The sequence below is a fragment of the Rhinolophus hipposideros genome, assembly GCF_964194185.1.
Source record: "Rhinolophus hipposideros genome assembly, chromosome: 12".
NCBI lineage: Eukaryota > Metazoa > Chordata > Mammalia > Chiroptera > Rhinolophidae > Rhinolophus > Rhinolophus hipposideros.
Genome location: NC_138058.1, coordinates 13,363,685 through 13,381,079, shown reverse-complemented (window position 1 = coordinate 13,381,079; position 17,395 = coordinate 13,363,685). Strand labels below are relative to the sequence as shown.

The following is a 17,395-nucleotide window of genomic DNA, read 5'->3' as shown; positions in this document are numbered from 1 at the left end:
GAATTAGAGGTTCAAAATAGCAGCCCTGGACCATTACATCGACATAACAACTATTGGTTGATTAACACTTTAGATTTTGCCAAATGATAGCAAACCCATTGTTATTTAATCCTTAACATATCCTTGAAAAGTAAATATTCCTATTAATCCCTCATTTTTCAGATGAGAAAATTTGAACTCAAAATGGTTCAGAGATTTGTTTGATGTAGTACAGGTGAGCCTCAGCCCCAGATCTTTGGACTTACTCCTTGCTCTCTTTCCCATATTTCATGTTTTTTGAAATACCTCAGTACTTACCAGTGTATTTGTGTTTCCTGTACTAACAAGTATAATTCTTAATGTGCTTTATCAAGAATAATTACTCAGAGACATCATGTAGGTAGCCAACCTAGCGTAGCGCTCAGCACATGTGACCATTTAACTGCCTCTTCAACAACCCTGGTGGGAGAACTTAACAAACTGAACTCATCTTGAAAGGGGTTGGAGGGAGTCTTGCAGCGTTGTGTGCTGGGGTACAGCAATGCCCAGGACAGATGAGGTCCCCACCCATGTGAAGCTTACGTGGCACTATGTGGAGCCAGCTGGAGAGACAGATAGGAAACAATTGTAGTGCAAATAATGTAATTGAGTTTTGGTAACTGCTACAGGAAGGGTGTAACCACCAGAGACTTAGCAAGGATACCAGACCCACCTACTTGGGAGGTCAGAGAAGGTTTCTCAGAAGTGATGTTCACAGCTTAGATCATGTGAGCAGAAGGAATTGCCTAGGCAAGAAAGAGATGAGTAGCGAGGCAGGAAGGACTGCTCTGGAAAGAGGAAGTAGCCTGAGTCAAGGCCTTCAGAGGGAGTTAGCATGGTATGCTCAGGAAACTGAAGGAAGGTGAGAATGGCAGCGAGGATGAGTTGGGGAGGCTATTGGAGATAAAGCTGTTGAGGAAGGCCCAGGCCAGGGTATTCGGGGTCTAGGAAGGTGTGTGAAGCGTTTTGGAATTTATCCTGTGGCATGGGAAACCATCGAAGGATGTTAAGTGGGAGAGATTCCTCCGTAGTCAAAACAGAAAGGGGTTTTGGCGTTCCCATTTACTGTGAGACTTTCAATGAGACGCTGATCAATCAAAGGATTGTCTCAGTGAGGCATTTGTATTACAAGCCAGTTTTCTCTAATTGTGGAAGTATTTCTGTGTATACACATTTATAAAGTATTCACACTAAGCAGTTTGGAATAGCTGGAAGAAAGCAGAAAAGTCCCTAAAATCCTACCAAAACCAGTCTCTCCTGTAGTGTACTGACTGTAGAGGATGGGCTTGCAAAAGGGACAAGAGCAGAAGTGGGGAGACTCGTTAAGAGACTCCATAAAAGTAGTACAGATGGGGTGATAGATTGGGCTTGGGTAGTGACAGAGGAAATGGAGTGAAGTAAGTGATGGATTTAAGAGAAGTTGAAGGAGTTAAGGCTTTATGGAATGAAAAGACCAAAAAAAGGACTTAGTAGTAAAGAACAGGTATCGAGAGGAAAACCATGAATTTACTTAGATCTGGTGAGTTCAGAGTGACCATGAGAGCACTCCCAGCAGAGATGTTAAGGAGGCATTTGCATGTACAGGTCTAGCCCTCACAGAGGGAAGGTCTGGGCTGAAGGAAAAAACAGAATTGTTAGTGTCATGGGAACTGAGAGGAGCAATCACCTTGAAAGAGAGTAGAGTGAGAAGACAGCCTACAACCAAAATTTTAGAACCTCTGACATTTAAAAAATCAGATAGAGAAAGTGGTAAGTCAGAGAAAGCAGGAAAAAACAATGCTTAAGGGGGCTGTCCCAGTGACTCAGGCGGTTGGAACTCCATGCTTCTAACTCCGAAGGCTGCCAGTTCGATTCCCACATGGGCCAGTGGGCTCTCAATCACAATGTTGCCGGTTCAACTCCTCAAGTCCTGCAAAAGATGGTGGGCTCCGCCCCCTGCAACCAATATTGAACACGGCACCTTGAGCTGAGCTGCCTCCTGGATGGCTCAGTTGGTTGGAGTGCATCCTCTCAACCACAAGGTTGCCAGTTCTATTCCTTGAATCCCGCAAGGGATGGTGGGCTCCGCCCACTGCAACTAGCAATGGCAACTGGACCTGGAGCTGAGCTGAGCCCTCCACAGCTAAGACTGAAAGGACAACAACTTGAAGCTGAACGGCACCCTCCACAACTAAGATTGAAAGGACAACAACTTGACTTGGAAAAAAGTCCTGGAAGTACATTGTTCCCCAATAAAGTCCTGTTCCCCTTCCCCAATAAAATCTTTCAAAAACAAACCAAAAAAAAGATATGCTTTCCTTTTTTAAAAAAGTGCTTAAGGATAGATTGGTTTTAATAGGACTTTAAAAATGACTGAAGTCACACAATTAGTTTCAGATGCAGAGCAGCAAATCAGAACAAATAGCTGCTCACAGGGACACATCAGTGGAATGTGAAAATTCATCACCGTAACCTACATTTTTTTCTACCAAGAGATTTGCAGCTAACCATCCGGGTGACTCATTCCTGTGCTGGGAGGGTGAGGTAATGCTCTTGTGAGGGGTGATGTCATCGCTACCTGAACTGAATGCACATACTGCTTCTTGTGGCTCTCAAGGAAAAGCACCATCTGCTTTCCCATGTGCAGCCTGGAAGATTTCACAAAGATGGGGGCAAAGGTTAGCAGCCATGTGTATGACTCATAGGTGGCCAATTAGTGAAGAGTAGCTATTTAAGAGTGAACTTCTAAAATCATAATCCAGAAATGTGACATGATGACTCAGTATTGAATCATGATGCTTTTCCGGATGTTTGTTTGGGTTTTCTATTTTTCTCACTGAGTTAATGCTGGTGAAGATTGAACTTTTAGAATAGTTTTTCACAATAAAGTTAAGCATATCAAATCATCTTGGTTGTTTAAACCATATTTTAAATTGCAGATAAATTTGTTTTCTTTTACATTTTCAGAGGAGTATAGATTATAGATTAGATGAGCTTTAGTCTGTATTATTAGTTTGATAGTTTGCGGGGGTTTTTTGTTTGTTTGGGGTTTTGTTGTTTGTTTGATTTTGGTTTTTTTTTGCACTTAGGAGCCATTGTGTTCCCTAAGGACCAGTTACTGCTTGAGGGGGAAAGAGGTTCTTAATGAAAGAGGAAACAAGTTAATGGTGCCCTTTCACTAGAGACCCATTACCTCCTCTTCCTCTTCCTTTCAGTGATACACACCTACTTTCCAGGTTTGTGCTTACCTAATACTACTGCTGAGCTGACTGCACAACTGAAATACCTTTTTTTAATAACTTTTTCATAATATGAATTTACTGTTCTGGTACATAGAATATTGAATACCTAGCATAATATAAAAGGTAGAGAACAATACTTTTTTTTTTAACATATGTAACTCAAAATGGGAGATCATATTGGCCAAGTGCTCCATATGGTTACCATCCAGTAGGTACACTATGACCTATGTCTCTTCTTAGTGGCAAGTTCAAGTTGGACCGTCCACAAAAGAGAAAAAGAAAAGTTTAAACTTTTAAAAAATAAAATCTGTTATCTGTTGTTATAAAGAAATATAAGAAAGCAAAGAATAAAACAGTAATGCTAAAACTCTAAGGTAATATGAGGCGGGATATATACTGATGTCATTTGAAAGTTTATTAAAAATCAAACATTTTTAAATAAAGAGTAATAATTGGAGATCTTTAAATACCCAGAATGATGATGGACCTTCAATTTAATGGTATAGCCTGTCTTTAATTACAGAGCTCCCACAAGGCTCTTGAGTATCTTTCTTTTCGTTTCTTTTTAACCTCTTATTTCGAAACAATTTCAACTACAAAAAAATTGCACAAATAAAAGTGGTACTAAACCTCCCATCCTTGTATACCCAGGTTTGCCTACCGAAACTTCCTTGTTTGCTTTATCATTTGAGAGACTCTTTCTCCATCTCCGTCCCCCCTTCTCTCCTCCCCTGTCCCCAAACACATTTTAGTTCTTGAAACATTGGGAAAGAAATTAAATAGCTATTATGGCCCTGTACTCCTAAATCTTCAGCGTGTATTTCCTAATAGAGATATTTTCTTACATAATCACAGTACAGTTATCAACTTCATACATTTATATTGTTACTTTAGTCTGCATTCATATTCCAATGTTATCAGTTGACCTAATAAGGTCTTTCATAGCTTCCTCTACGTCAGTTCAACATCTAATCGAGGGTCAGGTAGTATATTTATTGGTCATGTTAGCCTCTTTGAATCTGGATTTATCCACAGACCTTGTCGTTTATGACACTGGCAGTTTTGAAGAATACAGTCTCTGCCCTTTTATTTAAGAATTGACATGTCCTCGTTTTGTACTTATCTGGTGTTTCCTTGTGATTAGACTTAGGGTTTGCATTCTTGGTGGGGGAATGCTGCATAGCTGGTGTTGTGTCCTCTCCTAGGGTATCATGTCTGTCATTCGTTGGTGTTAATTTTGGACTTCCAGTTAAGGTACTGTCTGAATTCTCCCCTATATAATTACTGGGGTTTTTTTCTCGTTACTAATAAGCAGTCTCTGGGTAAATACTTTTAAGACCATACAAGTATCCTGCTCCTCATCAAAATTTCCACCTAGATTTAGCACCATTACTGACTTTTGCCTGATGCAGTCTTTATTGTGATGATTGCAAAATGCTAATTTTTCTTTTTATTTGTATTAGTTTCAGGTGTACAAAGCAATGTAATAGACTTTTACACCCCTTGCAAAGTGATACTCCCCTCCCCCAAGCTACTACCCCTGTGGCATCTTATATAACTGTTACAATACCATTGACTTTTTTCCTTATGCTATACTCCACCTCCTGTGATTATATATATTATATATATATAATATATATAATAATAAATTATATATATATATAAAATTATAGTTGACATGCAATATTAATTCTACTTCAACTTTAGGTGTACAGGGCATTGGTCATGTGTCTACACAGTCTATGGCAAAATGCTAATTTTTCTACCTGCATCCCCCCCGTCATACTTGTCAGTAGACACTTGGCATTTTATTGCAGTAAGAGCCCTCCCTTCTCTGACATATTTTTTTGTTATCAGTGTGGACAGTACTTAATTATTTTGGTGCTTAAATTCTTCCAGATTTGGTGAGTGGCATACTCCATCTATTTTTTTTTTAATTATGTCCTTACTTTCTAGAATAATAAGATGTTAAAGGCTCATTTTGCAACTACCCTGTAGCCCTGTGATCAGCCATTTCTCTGGGAAGCTGTGGTTCCATTGGTGGGAAGTGGAATTAGGTAACAAAATCCGGGCACTAGATTTGAGAGTATTACTTTTATAGCCACTGTATAAACATTAATGTGAAATCGTTAGCATACCTGGTAAATATTTCTTAGAGGTACGACAAACAATTTTTAAGAATGTAATGGTATCTCAGTTTATAGTTAACAGCAAAAAGTAAGTACAGTATTAAGGAATGGGAAGACTTTTGTCAGCAAGTTTGCACTTCCAAGATTTTCTTGGATTCCAGAGCAAAACCATAAGTGACGCTGCCTTGGAGGCTAGATAGGGTTTCAGTGGGCAGTGTTGGTACAGGAGTGTGTTCCGGGGAGAGGAAATGGCATTGACAACGACATAACTGAACAATAACAGGAACGTTAAATATCATGCTTAAGTATTAATGCCTGATTTCTGCCCAGGTGAGGGAAAGTGAAGGACAAGAAGGAAAAAGGTTGTTTGAAGTCATGTTTAAAGAGGACTTTTAAATGCCAAGTTTAGGCTTTGGGCTCTTTCATAAGAAGATAATAGAGAGCTTTGCAGATTTTTGAATAGTGTCATAACAAGCTTAACTCTGACTCCTTAGATTATAAAATGTGGAGAGATTAGATCGAGGAAATTTCCGGTTAAGAAGTGTAAAGAGGCTGTTATAATAGTTCAAGCAGGAGATAAAAAGGTTTGAACTAAAAAGTGAAAAAAAGTAGTAGATTAGAATAGCGATTTTTAGCCTGTCCTCCAGAACGCCAGGGGTGTGGGACAAAGCTGGTGGAAGGGAAGGATATGTGATCTGGGCACCAACCTAGAACTCTGACCGACCATGTGGGAGTTTCCCTTTAAAGGGAGTAAGTATCCCTTTAAAGAAAAGGTTCTGCTGCTTAAGGAACAAAGAAGTGCTTAGTGAAATTTTGTTTTAAAAAAGTTAAGACCATCATTTGTTTGCAGTCTATTTTTTTGTTTCTTAAACTCATATTTGTTTCATATTCCCTTTTTCCAAAGTTCTGAGCCTGGATGATCAGGAAAATTGTTTTGTCATTAGCTGAAGTAAATCAAATTGTGTATATGTTTAAATGCCAAAGGGTCAGTGTCACCAATCCATGCACTAATACTCTTTCTCAAGAAACAAGATAATTCTTGGCCAAAACCATTAGAGTCATGCTGTACTCTTTTCTTTTGCTCATTTCATAGAGGGAATCTACCATGAAATCCTGTTGGCCTTACCTTCCAATTATATCCCAAATCTGGCCACCTTCAACAACACCGCTGCTATCAACCATCGACATCATCTCCCGCCTTCTACTCTCTCTCCCTGCCTCCGCCCTTGTCTACATAACCTGTTCACTTTCCTTGTGATAGGCATGTTTCCACCGTTAGCCTCGGTAAAGGGTGTTCCCCTGAAATAAGCATGGTTAGCTCTCATATTTAGGTTTTGCTCAGATGTTACCTTCTCAATGGGGTCTACCCTGAACTCCTTACTGATAGTCCCCTCCCCTCCCACATGCACATTTTCTAGTCCCTCTTTTCTTGTTCAATTTTTCCCTCTGGCATTTATCTCCTAACATACCCTATAATTTATACACTATGCTGTTTGTCTCCTGACACCAGAGTTTGAGCTCCACAATGGCGGTGATTTGAAAAAATTTTTTGTTTTGCTCATTGGTCTATCCTAAGTAACAGAATAGTACCTAGCACATAGTAGGCCCTCAGTACACGTTGTTAAGAAGGAAGGACAACTGAGAGCATAAAACCAGTAAGCTTGGTTACCAGGCTTCTAGCATATAGCAGATTTGAGAACGTAAGTACGGAAAGGATGGGATACTGCTAGAACCTGTGTTCCTTGGATCTGAGCCTGTGAGCCTAATTGGCCTGAATAAATAGGCCTGGAAAGTACTGCATATACTGTCCCTTTACTGAAAATCATATTGCACATTTAGACTATTAATCACTATAAGAACTCTTATAGCAACCTGTTCTTGAACTCACTTGATCACAAAACTCTCTTTTGGTGACTCATTTGCATTGTGGGACATTTGGCAAACAGAGTTTCGGAGAAACCATACTGGAGTACTCCGTGTGGGCGCCTGGGAGACTGGCAGTTCCTTTACACTGCTTTTGGTCGATGACCTGTGCCGCTTCATTCACTGCTGAGAAGTAGGCTAGAGGACATCAGGCTCAAGACTCTAGCTCTTAGTTACTACTCTGACAGTTAAGGTCCTTTTAACAGTAAGCTTTTATTTTAGGTATTTGGGAATAAGATGATCATTCCTTCCCTGGATGGAGACCTCTTCCAGTGGGACCGAGACCGCGAGAGCATGGAAACAGTTCCTTTCACAGTTGAATCACTTCTTGAATCTTCTTATAAATTTGGAGATGATGTTGTTTTGGTTGGAGGAAAGTCCCTCACTACGTATGGACTCAGTGCATATAGTGGAAAGGTGAGTGAAACTGTTGAATTTATTTGTAGGGGAGAAATCACAATAACTAAGGATAGAAGAAATAATTTATTAAACTATACTATTACTGGGTGAGGTTTATTGAAATTCCCCCCTGAGGATATCATGTATTTTAATAAAAGAACTATAAATTAGAAAATATTATTAAGAGAAACTAAATTTCCAACATAAGAATAAGCGGCAGAGCCAGGATAGCAGGAGGAAGACAATAGATATATTCTACTGCGTGTCAGGTGCATTTTTCACACATTATTTTGAAATCTTCACAATATTACTAAGGGTTTCATATTTTTCCATTTGGACAGATGAGGAACCCTCCAAGATGAATAACAATCCTAATAAGAATAATTGCTACTACTCATTTATTTAGCTAATTTGATCCTGTAATAATAAGATCCAAGAAGAAAGTTTGTACTCATTTTACAGATGAGAAAACTGAGACTTTAAAAGGTTCAGAAACTTCCAAGGTCAGATTTGATTTAGAGCTGTCTTAAGGCCTAGAATTTCTCTAATATTAGCTCTTAGGATGTAATCATAATCTTTTAAGATTGGGTCTTGTAATATAAATCCATTATTGGGAGTAACTAACTAAAAAACACCTTTTTAAGAAAGAAAAAAAAATCTTTTTTAACCCTTTAACACCTGGATGTGTGAATATTTTTTATATAGACTTAAGACTAAAACAAGGAAGAATAGAAAAATTATCTTCTGACCCTTGAATTTTTCAAACTTTAAGGATCCCTTATCTAAGTGTTAGGCCCATAGCCCCTTCTTGTTCTTGCAGATGCTTTTCTGCTTCTCTGCCACCTGATTCTGCATTGTATTGAGGAGGCCTTGTGGTCTTCTGTTTACTTCAGTATTCTCATCTGTAAAATGCTACAATCGAACCAGGTCACTTGGTTCTCTGATTTGATGAGCTTCTGCAAAAATCTGGTATTCTAGCAGGTATGCTTCTTTCTGTGAGGGTTTTAGTTTGGCTCATACCTAGAGTTCCTTTTTCTTCCAATGAAGATTTGAACGAGGTGCTTTTGAATACTGCAGCTATTAGAAAAGGTTTGAATTTTAAAAAACCAATACTTCTGTTATGTGGAAACCCTGAGGTTTGTTTTTTAAAAATTCATCTGGAATTTTATTAATGATATTATTACTAAGATATCACAGCTGGTTATTCATTTCTTCTTGTATATTCCATAGAAATGGTCAAAGTAAGACTAAAATTATCTATATCCTTAAAAATCATTCCCAGAAATAAATATTCATTGGTACTTTTGTGATTCTAAATAACTGATTTTAGGAGATGGCAATCTGACACTTCTTAGGAGTACTTGGGAACTTCTTACACATTTCCTCTTTTTCTATATATAAATTATACAGATTCTTTGATCTCATGTAACTTGCCTTTTTTTGTTTTTTAAACTAATTTTATACATTTTTTTCAGGTGAGGTACATCTGTTCAGCTTTGGGTTGTCGCCGATGGGAGAATGATGAAATGGAACAAGAAGACATCCTGCTTCTTCAACGTACCCAGAAAACTGTTAGAGCTGTCGGACCTCGTAGTGGCAATGAGAAGTATGTATTCAGATAATGTGGATGTTGATATTATTTAAAACTAAACGAAGACCAAAACTTACCAGATTTTTCTTTGTGGAAATTTTCTAAACAATATAATATATTGGTGCCCTAAAAGCATACTGCTCATTTAAGAGAAATGTAAGCCCTAAATTGAAAATGGCCTCATAATTATTAACAAATTCTGAACTGGACTTCTCACCATATGCTTCAGTATATGGTAACTAGAAGGAGTCCCATACAATGACTATGTTAGTTTAGTCTTAGATTAATGATAATTTTCATAGCAACCCCACTGATAAAATTTTTTTGAGTGCAAAAAGCTCTTAAGACAAAGTTAATTGTGCTTTATTTCATCTTGGACCTGTTTGACTCTGTAGTTCTCTCTGGTGTATAGATTAATAGTTTCTAATTACCCCAACTTAAAAATAATATTTTAGTCTATTCTTAAAGCATTAAAGTATAATTTATTTGGTCAAATTCTTTGTTGTTTCCTTTTTCAAATAATGAATTCCTTATGTAATTTTTATGTAAATATGTGATTAAAGATAAGATGATTGGATAAGATATGCTGGTCCTAAATCATACATGTGTGATGTTTTTTAAACCTAATATTTAAATTTTAAATTGCCTGTGTAGTAAAAATAATTTTAGATCTCATCTTTCTCTTTTGAAAGTGAAACAGACCTTCATATTCAGTTTAATTTGATGCAATGTAATTTAGTTTCCTTTTCTGAAAACTGTTTTTTCAAACTCAGTGAAGAATATATTTTTTTGTACGTTCACTGAACTGTGAGTAGGGCTTTACATTTGCTGGCAACCTGATCTCTTTATATCCTGATAGGATTTTGTTTTTTTAAGTGTTTGAGTGCTTGTTGGGTGCTCAGCCACTTAAGAGCAGATGTTCAAATTAATTAGAATTTTGAGTTACCAGAATATGAAGGGGCTAGGGCAGGGGTGTCCAAACTGCGGCCCTCGGCCAACTGTGGCTCGCAATCCATTGTTAATTGGCCCGCAGCAAATTCCAAAAATATATTTAGTTTACTTAAAATAAACCAGGTGAGGTAATACGTGCTTCACCTCAGAGTGAATGGCCTGGCTGTTTGTTTATTTTACTGCATATGGCCCTTGGTGAAAACCATTGAAAAAAGTTTGGACACCCCTGGTCTAAGGTCTAAGATCCATGTTCCTTAAGAATATAGTTTTAAAGAGACGTTGAAATTCTAAGGCCATTTTTTGTCTAAGTGATAAGATATAATACTGTCAATAGTTAACTGATTTTTCTATAAATTATAGAGCAAACATTATTATTGCCACTTTATAGGTAAGGACACTGAAACTCAGAAAAGCTTAAATGACTCGTCAGATCTCAGTCAGTAGAGATTGGAGGTGAGGTGGGATGACCTTCAGTTTTGGGATACTGGGTCACGTTGCCTTTTGGGAACATGGTTTCATATAAATCTAAAATTAATGTATTCAGCTTGCCTGTTTATATTGGTTTATTAGGACATATTGATTTCTCTGCACTTGAATGAAATGTCCCAGATTTTAATTAAGAAGGCAGACTGCATGCTACCTCATTTTAAAGTGGCTTTGATATGTTTTAAAAAATTCGCTCTGATTTAGAAATGTGAACATTTGTTAAGTTTTGAGAGAAAACCTGTCCCATAGCTGATGTCAGCTCACAACTCTCAGAATCATTGTTTCTAAAAGGTCAGGACAAGGTTATGCCCTCTTGTGGCATAAACTAGCAGAGCATTCCTTTCCAGAAGATTGTGTTAAGTTGTTCTTTTTCTTATTACAAAAATTGAATGTTTGCTTTTTCACTCTAGAATAGTTCTTTACTTGGTCCCTTTATTTAAGTGTGAATTTCTAAACTATGCATTTGTAAATTTAAGGTGGAATTTCAGTGTTGGCCACTTTGAACTTCGGTATATTCCAGACATGGAAACTAGAGCCAGATTTATTGAAAGCACCTTAAAACCCAGTGAGAACAAAGAAGAGTCTAAAATTATTTCAGATGTGGAAGAACAGGAAGCTGCCACGATGGACACAGTGATAAAAGTCTCAGTTGCTGATTGGAAAGTTATGGCCTTTAGTAAGAAGGGAGGACATCTGGAATGGGAATATCAGGTACCAAAAACCACTGAGAATTTATGAAATGTTTCTTCCTTTCTCAGTTTGACAAAGCATATTAGGTAGAGGGAAATGACTGTCATTTTATATTTTTAACTTGTGCTCTGTTTTAGAAATTTGAGGTTTTACAATCTGTTAGAATGGCTATTATGAAATAGATGAAAGATAAGTGTTGGTGAGTATGTTGGTGAACAGTATACAACAGTTTATCTTTGTACACTGTTGGTGAGAATATAAATTGGCATAGCTATTAATGGAAAACAGTATGGATGTTCCTCAAAAAATTGAAAATAGAACCACCATATGACCCAGCCATCCACTTCTGGGTATATATCTAAAGGAAGTGAAATCAATATCTTGAAGAGATATTTGCACTCCCATGTTTAGTAGAGCATTATTCACAATAGCCAAGATAAGGAATCAGTCCATCCAGTGGATAAATGGATAAAGAAAATGTGTGTGTATATATACACAATGGAATATTTCTCAGCCTTAAAAGGGAATCCTGTCATTTGCGACAACGTGGATGAACCCGGAGGACATTATGCTAAGTGAAATAAGCCAGACAGAAAGATAAATACTACACCATCTCATTTATACATGGAATCTAAAAAAGTGAAACCATAGAGGCAGAGAGTGGAATGGTGATTGCCAGGAGCTGGGGTGTAGGAGAAATGGGGAGATATTGTTCAAAGGGTTCAAAGTTTCAGTTATGTGGGATGACTGAATTCTGGAGATCTAATGTACAGCATGGTGATGAGCATAGTTAATAATCCTATGTTGCATACTTGAAGTATGCTGAGAAAAGAGCTCTTGTTTTAAAAACTTTTTTCTGGCTTTACTGAGGTATAGTAGACAAGTAAAAACTAGACATTCTGTGTGTACATTGTGATGATTTGATATACATATACATTGTGAAATGAAGAGAGTATATCTTAAAAGTTCTTACCACACACACACACACACACACACACACACACACACACACAAAATAGCTATGTGAGGTAATGGATATGTTAATTAGCTTGATTGTGCTAGTCATTTCACAATATATACATATATCAAAATATCACATTGTATATCATAAATATATACTTTATTATTTGTCAATTATACCTCAGTAAATGGATAAAGAAAAAGAAAAATTAAAAAGAAATTTGTGATTTTAAATGGTATTTTTAGCAGTTGGAATACATAAATACTGCTTGAAATTATTTAAAATTTCTTTACTACTTTTGTTTAGTTTTGTACTCCCATTGCATCTGCCTGGTTGGTTAAGGAAGGCAAAGTCATTCCCATCAGTCTTCTTGATGATACAAGTTATGCATCAAATAATGAAATTTTAGAAGATGAAGAAGACATTGTAGAAGCTGCTCGAGGAGCCACAGAAAACAGCGTTTACTTGGGTGAGGAGATGTCTCTTATCTAGTGATAAAACACATCGACATGTAGAATTTACTCCTACATTGTTCCTGCCTATTTCAGGGGTGCCTATAGTAGTTTTAATTCCTAAATATATTCTCTGGCTTAGATTGCCCGTAAGATTTATACCTTGATATCTATTCCTGCATTTTTTTTCTCATTTATCCAATTCTGAAACTTTTAATTACTGTAGCATATTTTTTTCCTCTGAAACCTATGTTAGAATGACTTTAAAATGTTGTCATTATATAGCATGATTTCAAGTTACTTATATATCCCCAAAGTCTAAAACTTTCTACACTCGTATTTATATTTGCATCTATATCAATTTGTTCCTCCCTTAAAGATTATGTTTATTTTTTTCTGTGCATCTGTACAACTTATCTGAAAAATAAAAACAAAATTTTGGTGTGCTTCTGGGCAGTTAAGGCCTTTAATATAATAAATTTTGAAAAACCTTGAATCTAATTATTTGAACTAGTTTCGGTGGTCAAATGCTCACAAAGTTCTTTAAGTTCTATTAATGTGCTACCCACCCCTCATTCTAAATGAAACGCAAGAATTTGAAAGATTAGCATGGCACGCATGTGTTATGATAATATTTAACTGAATTGTTAGCAATATCTCTGGAATTATGGATGTTTAGGTTTTCTGAAGCAAAAAGTTACTTCTTCTAAGCTATTAGTCTCATAAGAGTACAGTGACTTCTTTTCTTTGAATTTTCCTACTGGATGAGTTTTGCAGTAATTACGGAAAATTATTAATCAGTGAGAAAATTGTATGGACCTTGTGTGTAACTTTCTTCCTTTATTTTTGTTGAATAGCCTTTGGGTCAAGTTTGAGTGCTTCAGGCATGATTCTTCTTTGAAAAGAGCTATGTGACACGTGCTCGCTTCGGCAGCACATATACTAAGAGCTATGTGACACATGAAAAATAACTGGAATTAATCGAATTTTATTATATCAAAATGAATCTTTTTGAAAAAATCATTGGTGCTTGATCCTAAACATAATTGACAATGTTCTGGTTTGTTCAGGAATGTACAGAGGCCAGCTCTATCTGCAGTCATCAGTCAGAATTTCAGAAAAGTTTCCTACGAATCCCAAGGCCTTGGAATCTGTTAATAATGAAAATGCAATTGTTCCTTTGCCAACAATAAAATGGAAACCCTTAATTCGTAAGTGAATTATAAACTTTTATAAAGTTTATTAACGTGTTAAAAGTTGAATATCACAGGACCACAGCTATTATGTACTCTATATTTTCTGATAAATTAGGAAGGTATTTCAGATGTTAATGAATTTTAATTATCAATTAGAACATGATTTCATTGAAACAGCAGTTGCTTCTCTAGAACTCAGTGTTAAATTATTTCTCTATACAACTTAGAAAAACTCTTAACCATTCACTGATCATGCCTAAATGTAGCTCTTAACCTACTTATATCAAGAATATTTATGAAAAATTATCTTGTTTTTCCATCATATTCTTTGAAACATTTAATGAATTGAAATCAAATACTAGGCCACCTAGTTCCTTCAGTTATCTTCTCATACCTTGTGTATGTTTTTATCACGTGTCTCATCATATTTTAATTACTTGTGTAGACTATTTCATCTTTTCTATAAGACTGCTTTTCAAGGGAAAGAACCTTGAACTGTTTGCTTGACTTAACATGCTTAAACGGAACTCTGTGGCTGAATATGGTTTTTGTGAATGAATGAGGTACATGTGTTTTCATTAAAGTCATAACAGTTAAGATTTTACATTTTCCTTTAGATTCTCCTTCCCGAACTCCTGTCTTAGTAGGGTCTGATGAATTTGACAAATGCCTTAGTAATGATAAGTTTTCTCATGAAGAGTACAGTAATGGAGCACTTTCAATCTTGCAGTATCCATATGGTAAGTGTGATTATTCTTGGATTGAAAATGCCGAGTTTTATTTTTTATTTATTTTATGTGTTGATTTCAAATTAATTAACAGAATTCAAATGAAAGGTAATCGTCAATTGGAGGGTAGGAAACAAAATATCTTATGAGGCAATGTGGTGAATGGTGGCCAGGGGTGCAAGCTCCAAAGTCAGATTGTCAGGGTTCACATCCCAGTTTTGCCACATACTAGGTTGGGAACACCTAACGTCACTGTGTCTAGGTTCCTTCATCTGTGACACAAGGATGGTAATCCTCATATCTATTTATTGGGTTGTTGTGAGGTCTGAGTGAGATAATGCATATACAGTCTTAACTAGCGCCGGGCCTGGCACATAAATGTTTAATAAGTGTTAGTTCTTGTCATTCGTTCTTATTTAATTATTAGTCCACATAGTCTATATAAAATCAGTCTGTATAATGAAGAAAGCAGGTGTTCCCTATAGAGCTGTGTGAAAATGCTACAAAATGAGATTGTTTTCATTTTGTTCACAGACGAGGGAAATTAGTGCAAAAGTGACGAATAGGTTTACTTGGGCACGAAATACATTCCTACGTATTTAAAGTGGCGTATATTTAGATACGAAAGTCTTTTGAACAGTTAGATATAAAAAAGTCCTCAAATCTGCATTAGACAAAAACAACACAGATTCCTCATCAGTTACTCTAGATGCTCAAACTGGGAAATTATTATAGAACTTAAATTGATAAAAAGCAGAGGGCTCTGAGCTAGAAATATCAGTCTTTATCTGATATCGATCAAAATATAAGATAAGGGAGAATTGTGTGATCTGCTCACTTGGTGCAAAACAGACAAGCTGCTTTCTAGGACCAACTCGTTTCGACAGTCTGAAATGGACCAGGACCCTGGTGGACATGTTTTCCTTTCAGCTTGCGAAGAATGATTCATGATAAAATTTGGTATTTGATTGATACTAAATGAAAGTAAAATTCAAAGTCCTTGAAGGAAGTTGGAGTACTAATTCTTTCTTGTATTGAAAGGATTGAATTATTAATGAGGTAATCAATCAGACAGACATTAAATTTTTTCTAGTCTTATTATTCAGTATAAAGAAAACATATGATACTTATGGAATAATGGAAAATATACTTGCATAGTAAAAAAAAGCAGGGTAAATAAGGCTGTTGAAAGGTGTTAAAGAAGAGATGAAACTTTTACAAAAGGAATTAATTAGTGTTGTAAGTCATAGGAAAATAGATAATTTTAATAAAGATGAATCTATTTTGGTTTACCTTTTTTTTAAAAAAAAACTTTTAACGTTTGTTTTTGAAGATAATGGTTATTATCTACCATACTACCAGAGGGTGAGAAGCAAACGGAGCACATGGAACACAAAAATCACAGTCAGATTTCTCGACAACCCAAATTACAACAAGAACATCCGCAAAAAGGATCCTGTTCTCCTCTTACACTGGTGGAAAGAAATAGTTGCAACTATTCTGTTTTGTATCATAGCAACAACTTTTATTGTGCGTAGACTTTTCCATCCTCAGCCTCACAGAGTAAGACATATTTTAGAATTAATTTATTTCAAAGTGTTGGGAATTTAGAAAACTAATTGTGTGTGTGGTGGGGGGGCCGAGGGATACATTTATGTAAGTTTTATTATAAAATGATCATTGTTGCCCATACATCATTTCTATTTCCTTACCATTCATTTACTCCTCAACCCATTGCAGTCTGGCTCCCACCTCATCATTCCCCTTTAGTTTCGCAAGAGAAATGGGGTATTTTGTGTTCTTATAATGCTTTCATTTTTTTCAATATTATTTATTCAGTTTTCAGTGTTATCTTAAAGCCTAAAATTGTTAGCGAACTTCCATTCAGCTTTATACTGATAGTGATTTTTTTCTCCCACCTCATCAGCAAAGGAAGGAATCTGAAACTCAGTGTCAGACTGAAAGTAAATATGATTCTGCAAGTGGGGAATCTAATGACAGTAGCTGGAATGACATAAAAAATTCTGGATATGTATCACGGTAAGAGTCTTGTCATAAAATATGTATGTGTCTTGTAGCTACTCGTGGCAACTGTTTGGATCAAAGAAGAAATAGCCTCTAAAATAAGATCTTGTTTAACTGTTTCGTTTTTTTTTAAATGTGTGTATATCTATGTAAATAAAACATAGACTTTACCCTAAAGTAACTTAAAATTCTTCAGAATGGTATGTACACCAAAAATGGATAAAAATAGAGTGTTGTAAAAGTATAAAATTTCAGCCACCAAATTGTTTTTATCAGATAACTTAGTTATTGAGGGTCTACATGTACTAAGCTCAGCTATTAATAATAGCAAATAATAATTGTGTTATTAGACTATGATATAAATCTACATCTGTTACTTAATCCTTAATTATTTATCTCATTTTTATTCTGTCTAGAATAAAAAGTAGAAAAATGGGGAAAATATACTAAAAAATGGGGAGGATGGATCATTTTTTGAAAGCAGAAGAGGCAGGTGGGTTACCTAAAAAGGCAATTCAAATAATGTGAAAGTAAAATAAAATAAGAACTCTGTTAGCAATCTGTCACGTGCACAGATTTTGATGCTTTGTGGTACAGGAAATGGTGCTGTGGTTCATTTTTCATA

The 17,395-nt window shown here is 36.0% G+C and overlaps 1 protein-coding gene across 3 annotated transcripts in view; it reads left to right on the top strand.

Annotated features, from left to right (window-relative positions):
• Positions 1-17,395, top strand: part of EIF2AK3 (eukaryotic translation initiation factor 2 alpha kinase 3) — a 76,541-nt gene that overhangs the window by 27,402 nt on the left and 31,744 nt on the right. For all 3 annotated transcript variants that reach the window (XM_081069685.1, XM_081069686.1, XM_081069687.1), the window contains 8 exons: positions 7,514-7,708; positions 9,166-9,296; positions 11,195-11,429; positions 12,676-12,838; positions 13,892-14,032; positions 14,635-14,757; positions 16,079-16,308; positions 16,673-16,785. In XM_081069685.1, coding sequence (XP_080925811.1) covers positions 7,514-7,708; positions 9,166-9,296; positions 11,195-11,429; positions 12,676-12,838; positions 13,892-14,032; positions 14,635-14,757; positions 16,079-16,308; positions 16,673-16,785 — 1,331 coding nt within the window. The remainder of the gene's footprint in view (positions 1-7,513; positions 7,709-9,165; positions 9,297-11,194; positions 11,430-12,675; positions 12,839-13,891; positions 14,033-14,634; positions 14,758-16,078; positions 16,309-16,672; positions 16,786-17,395) is intronic.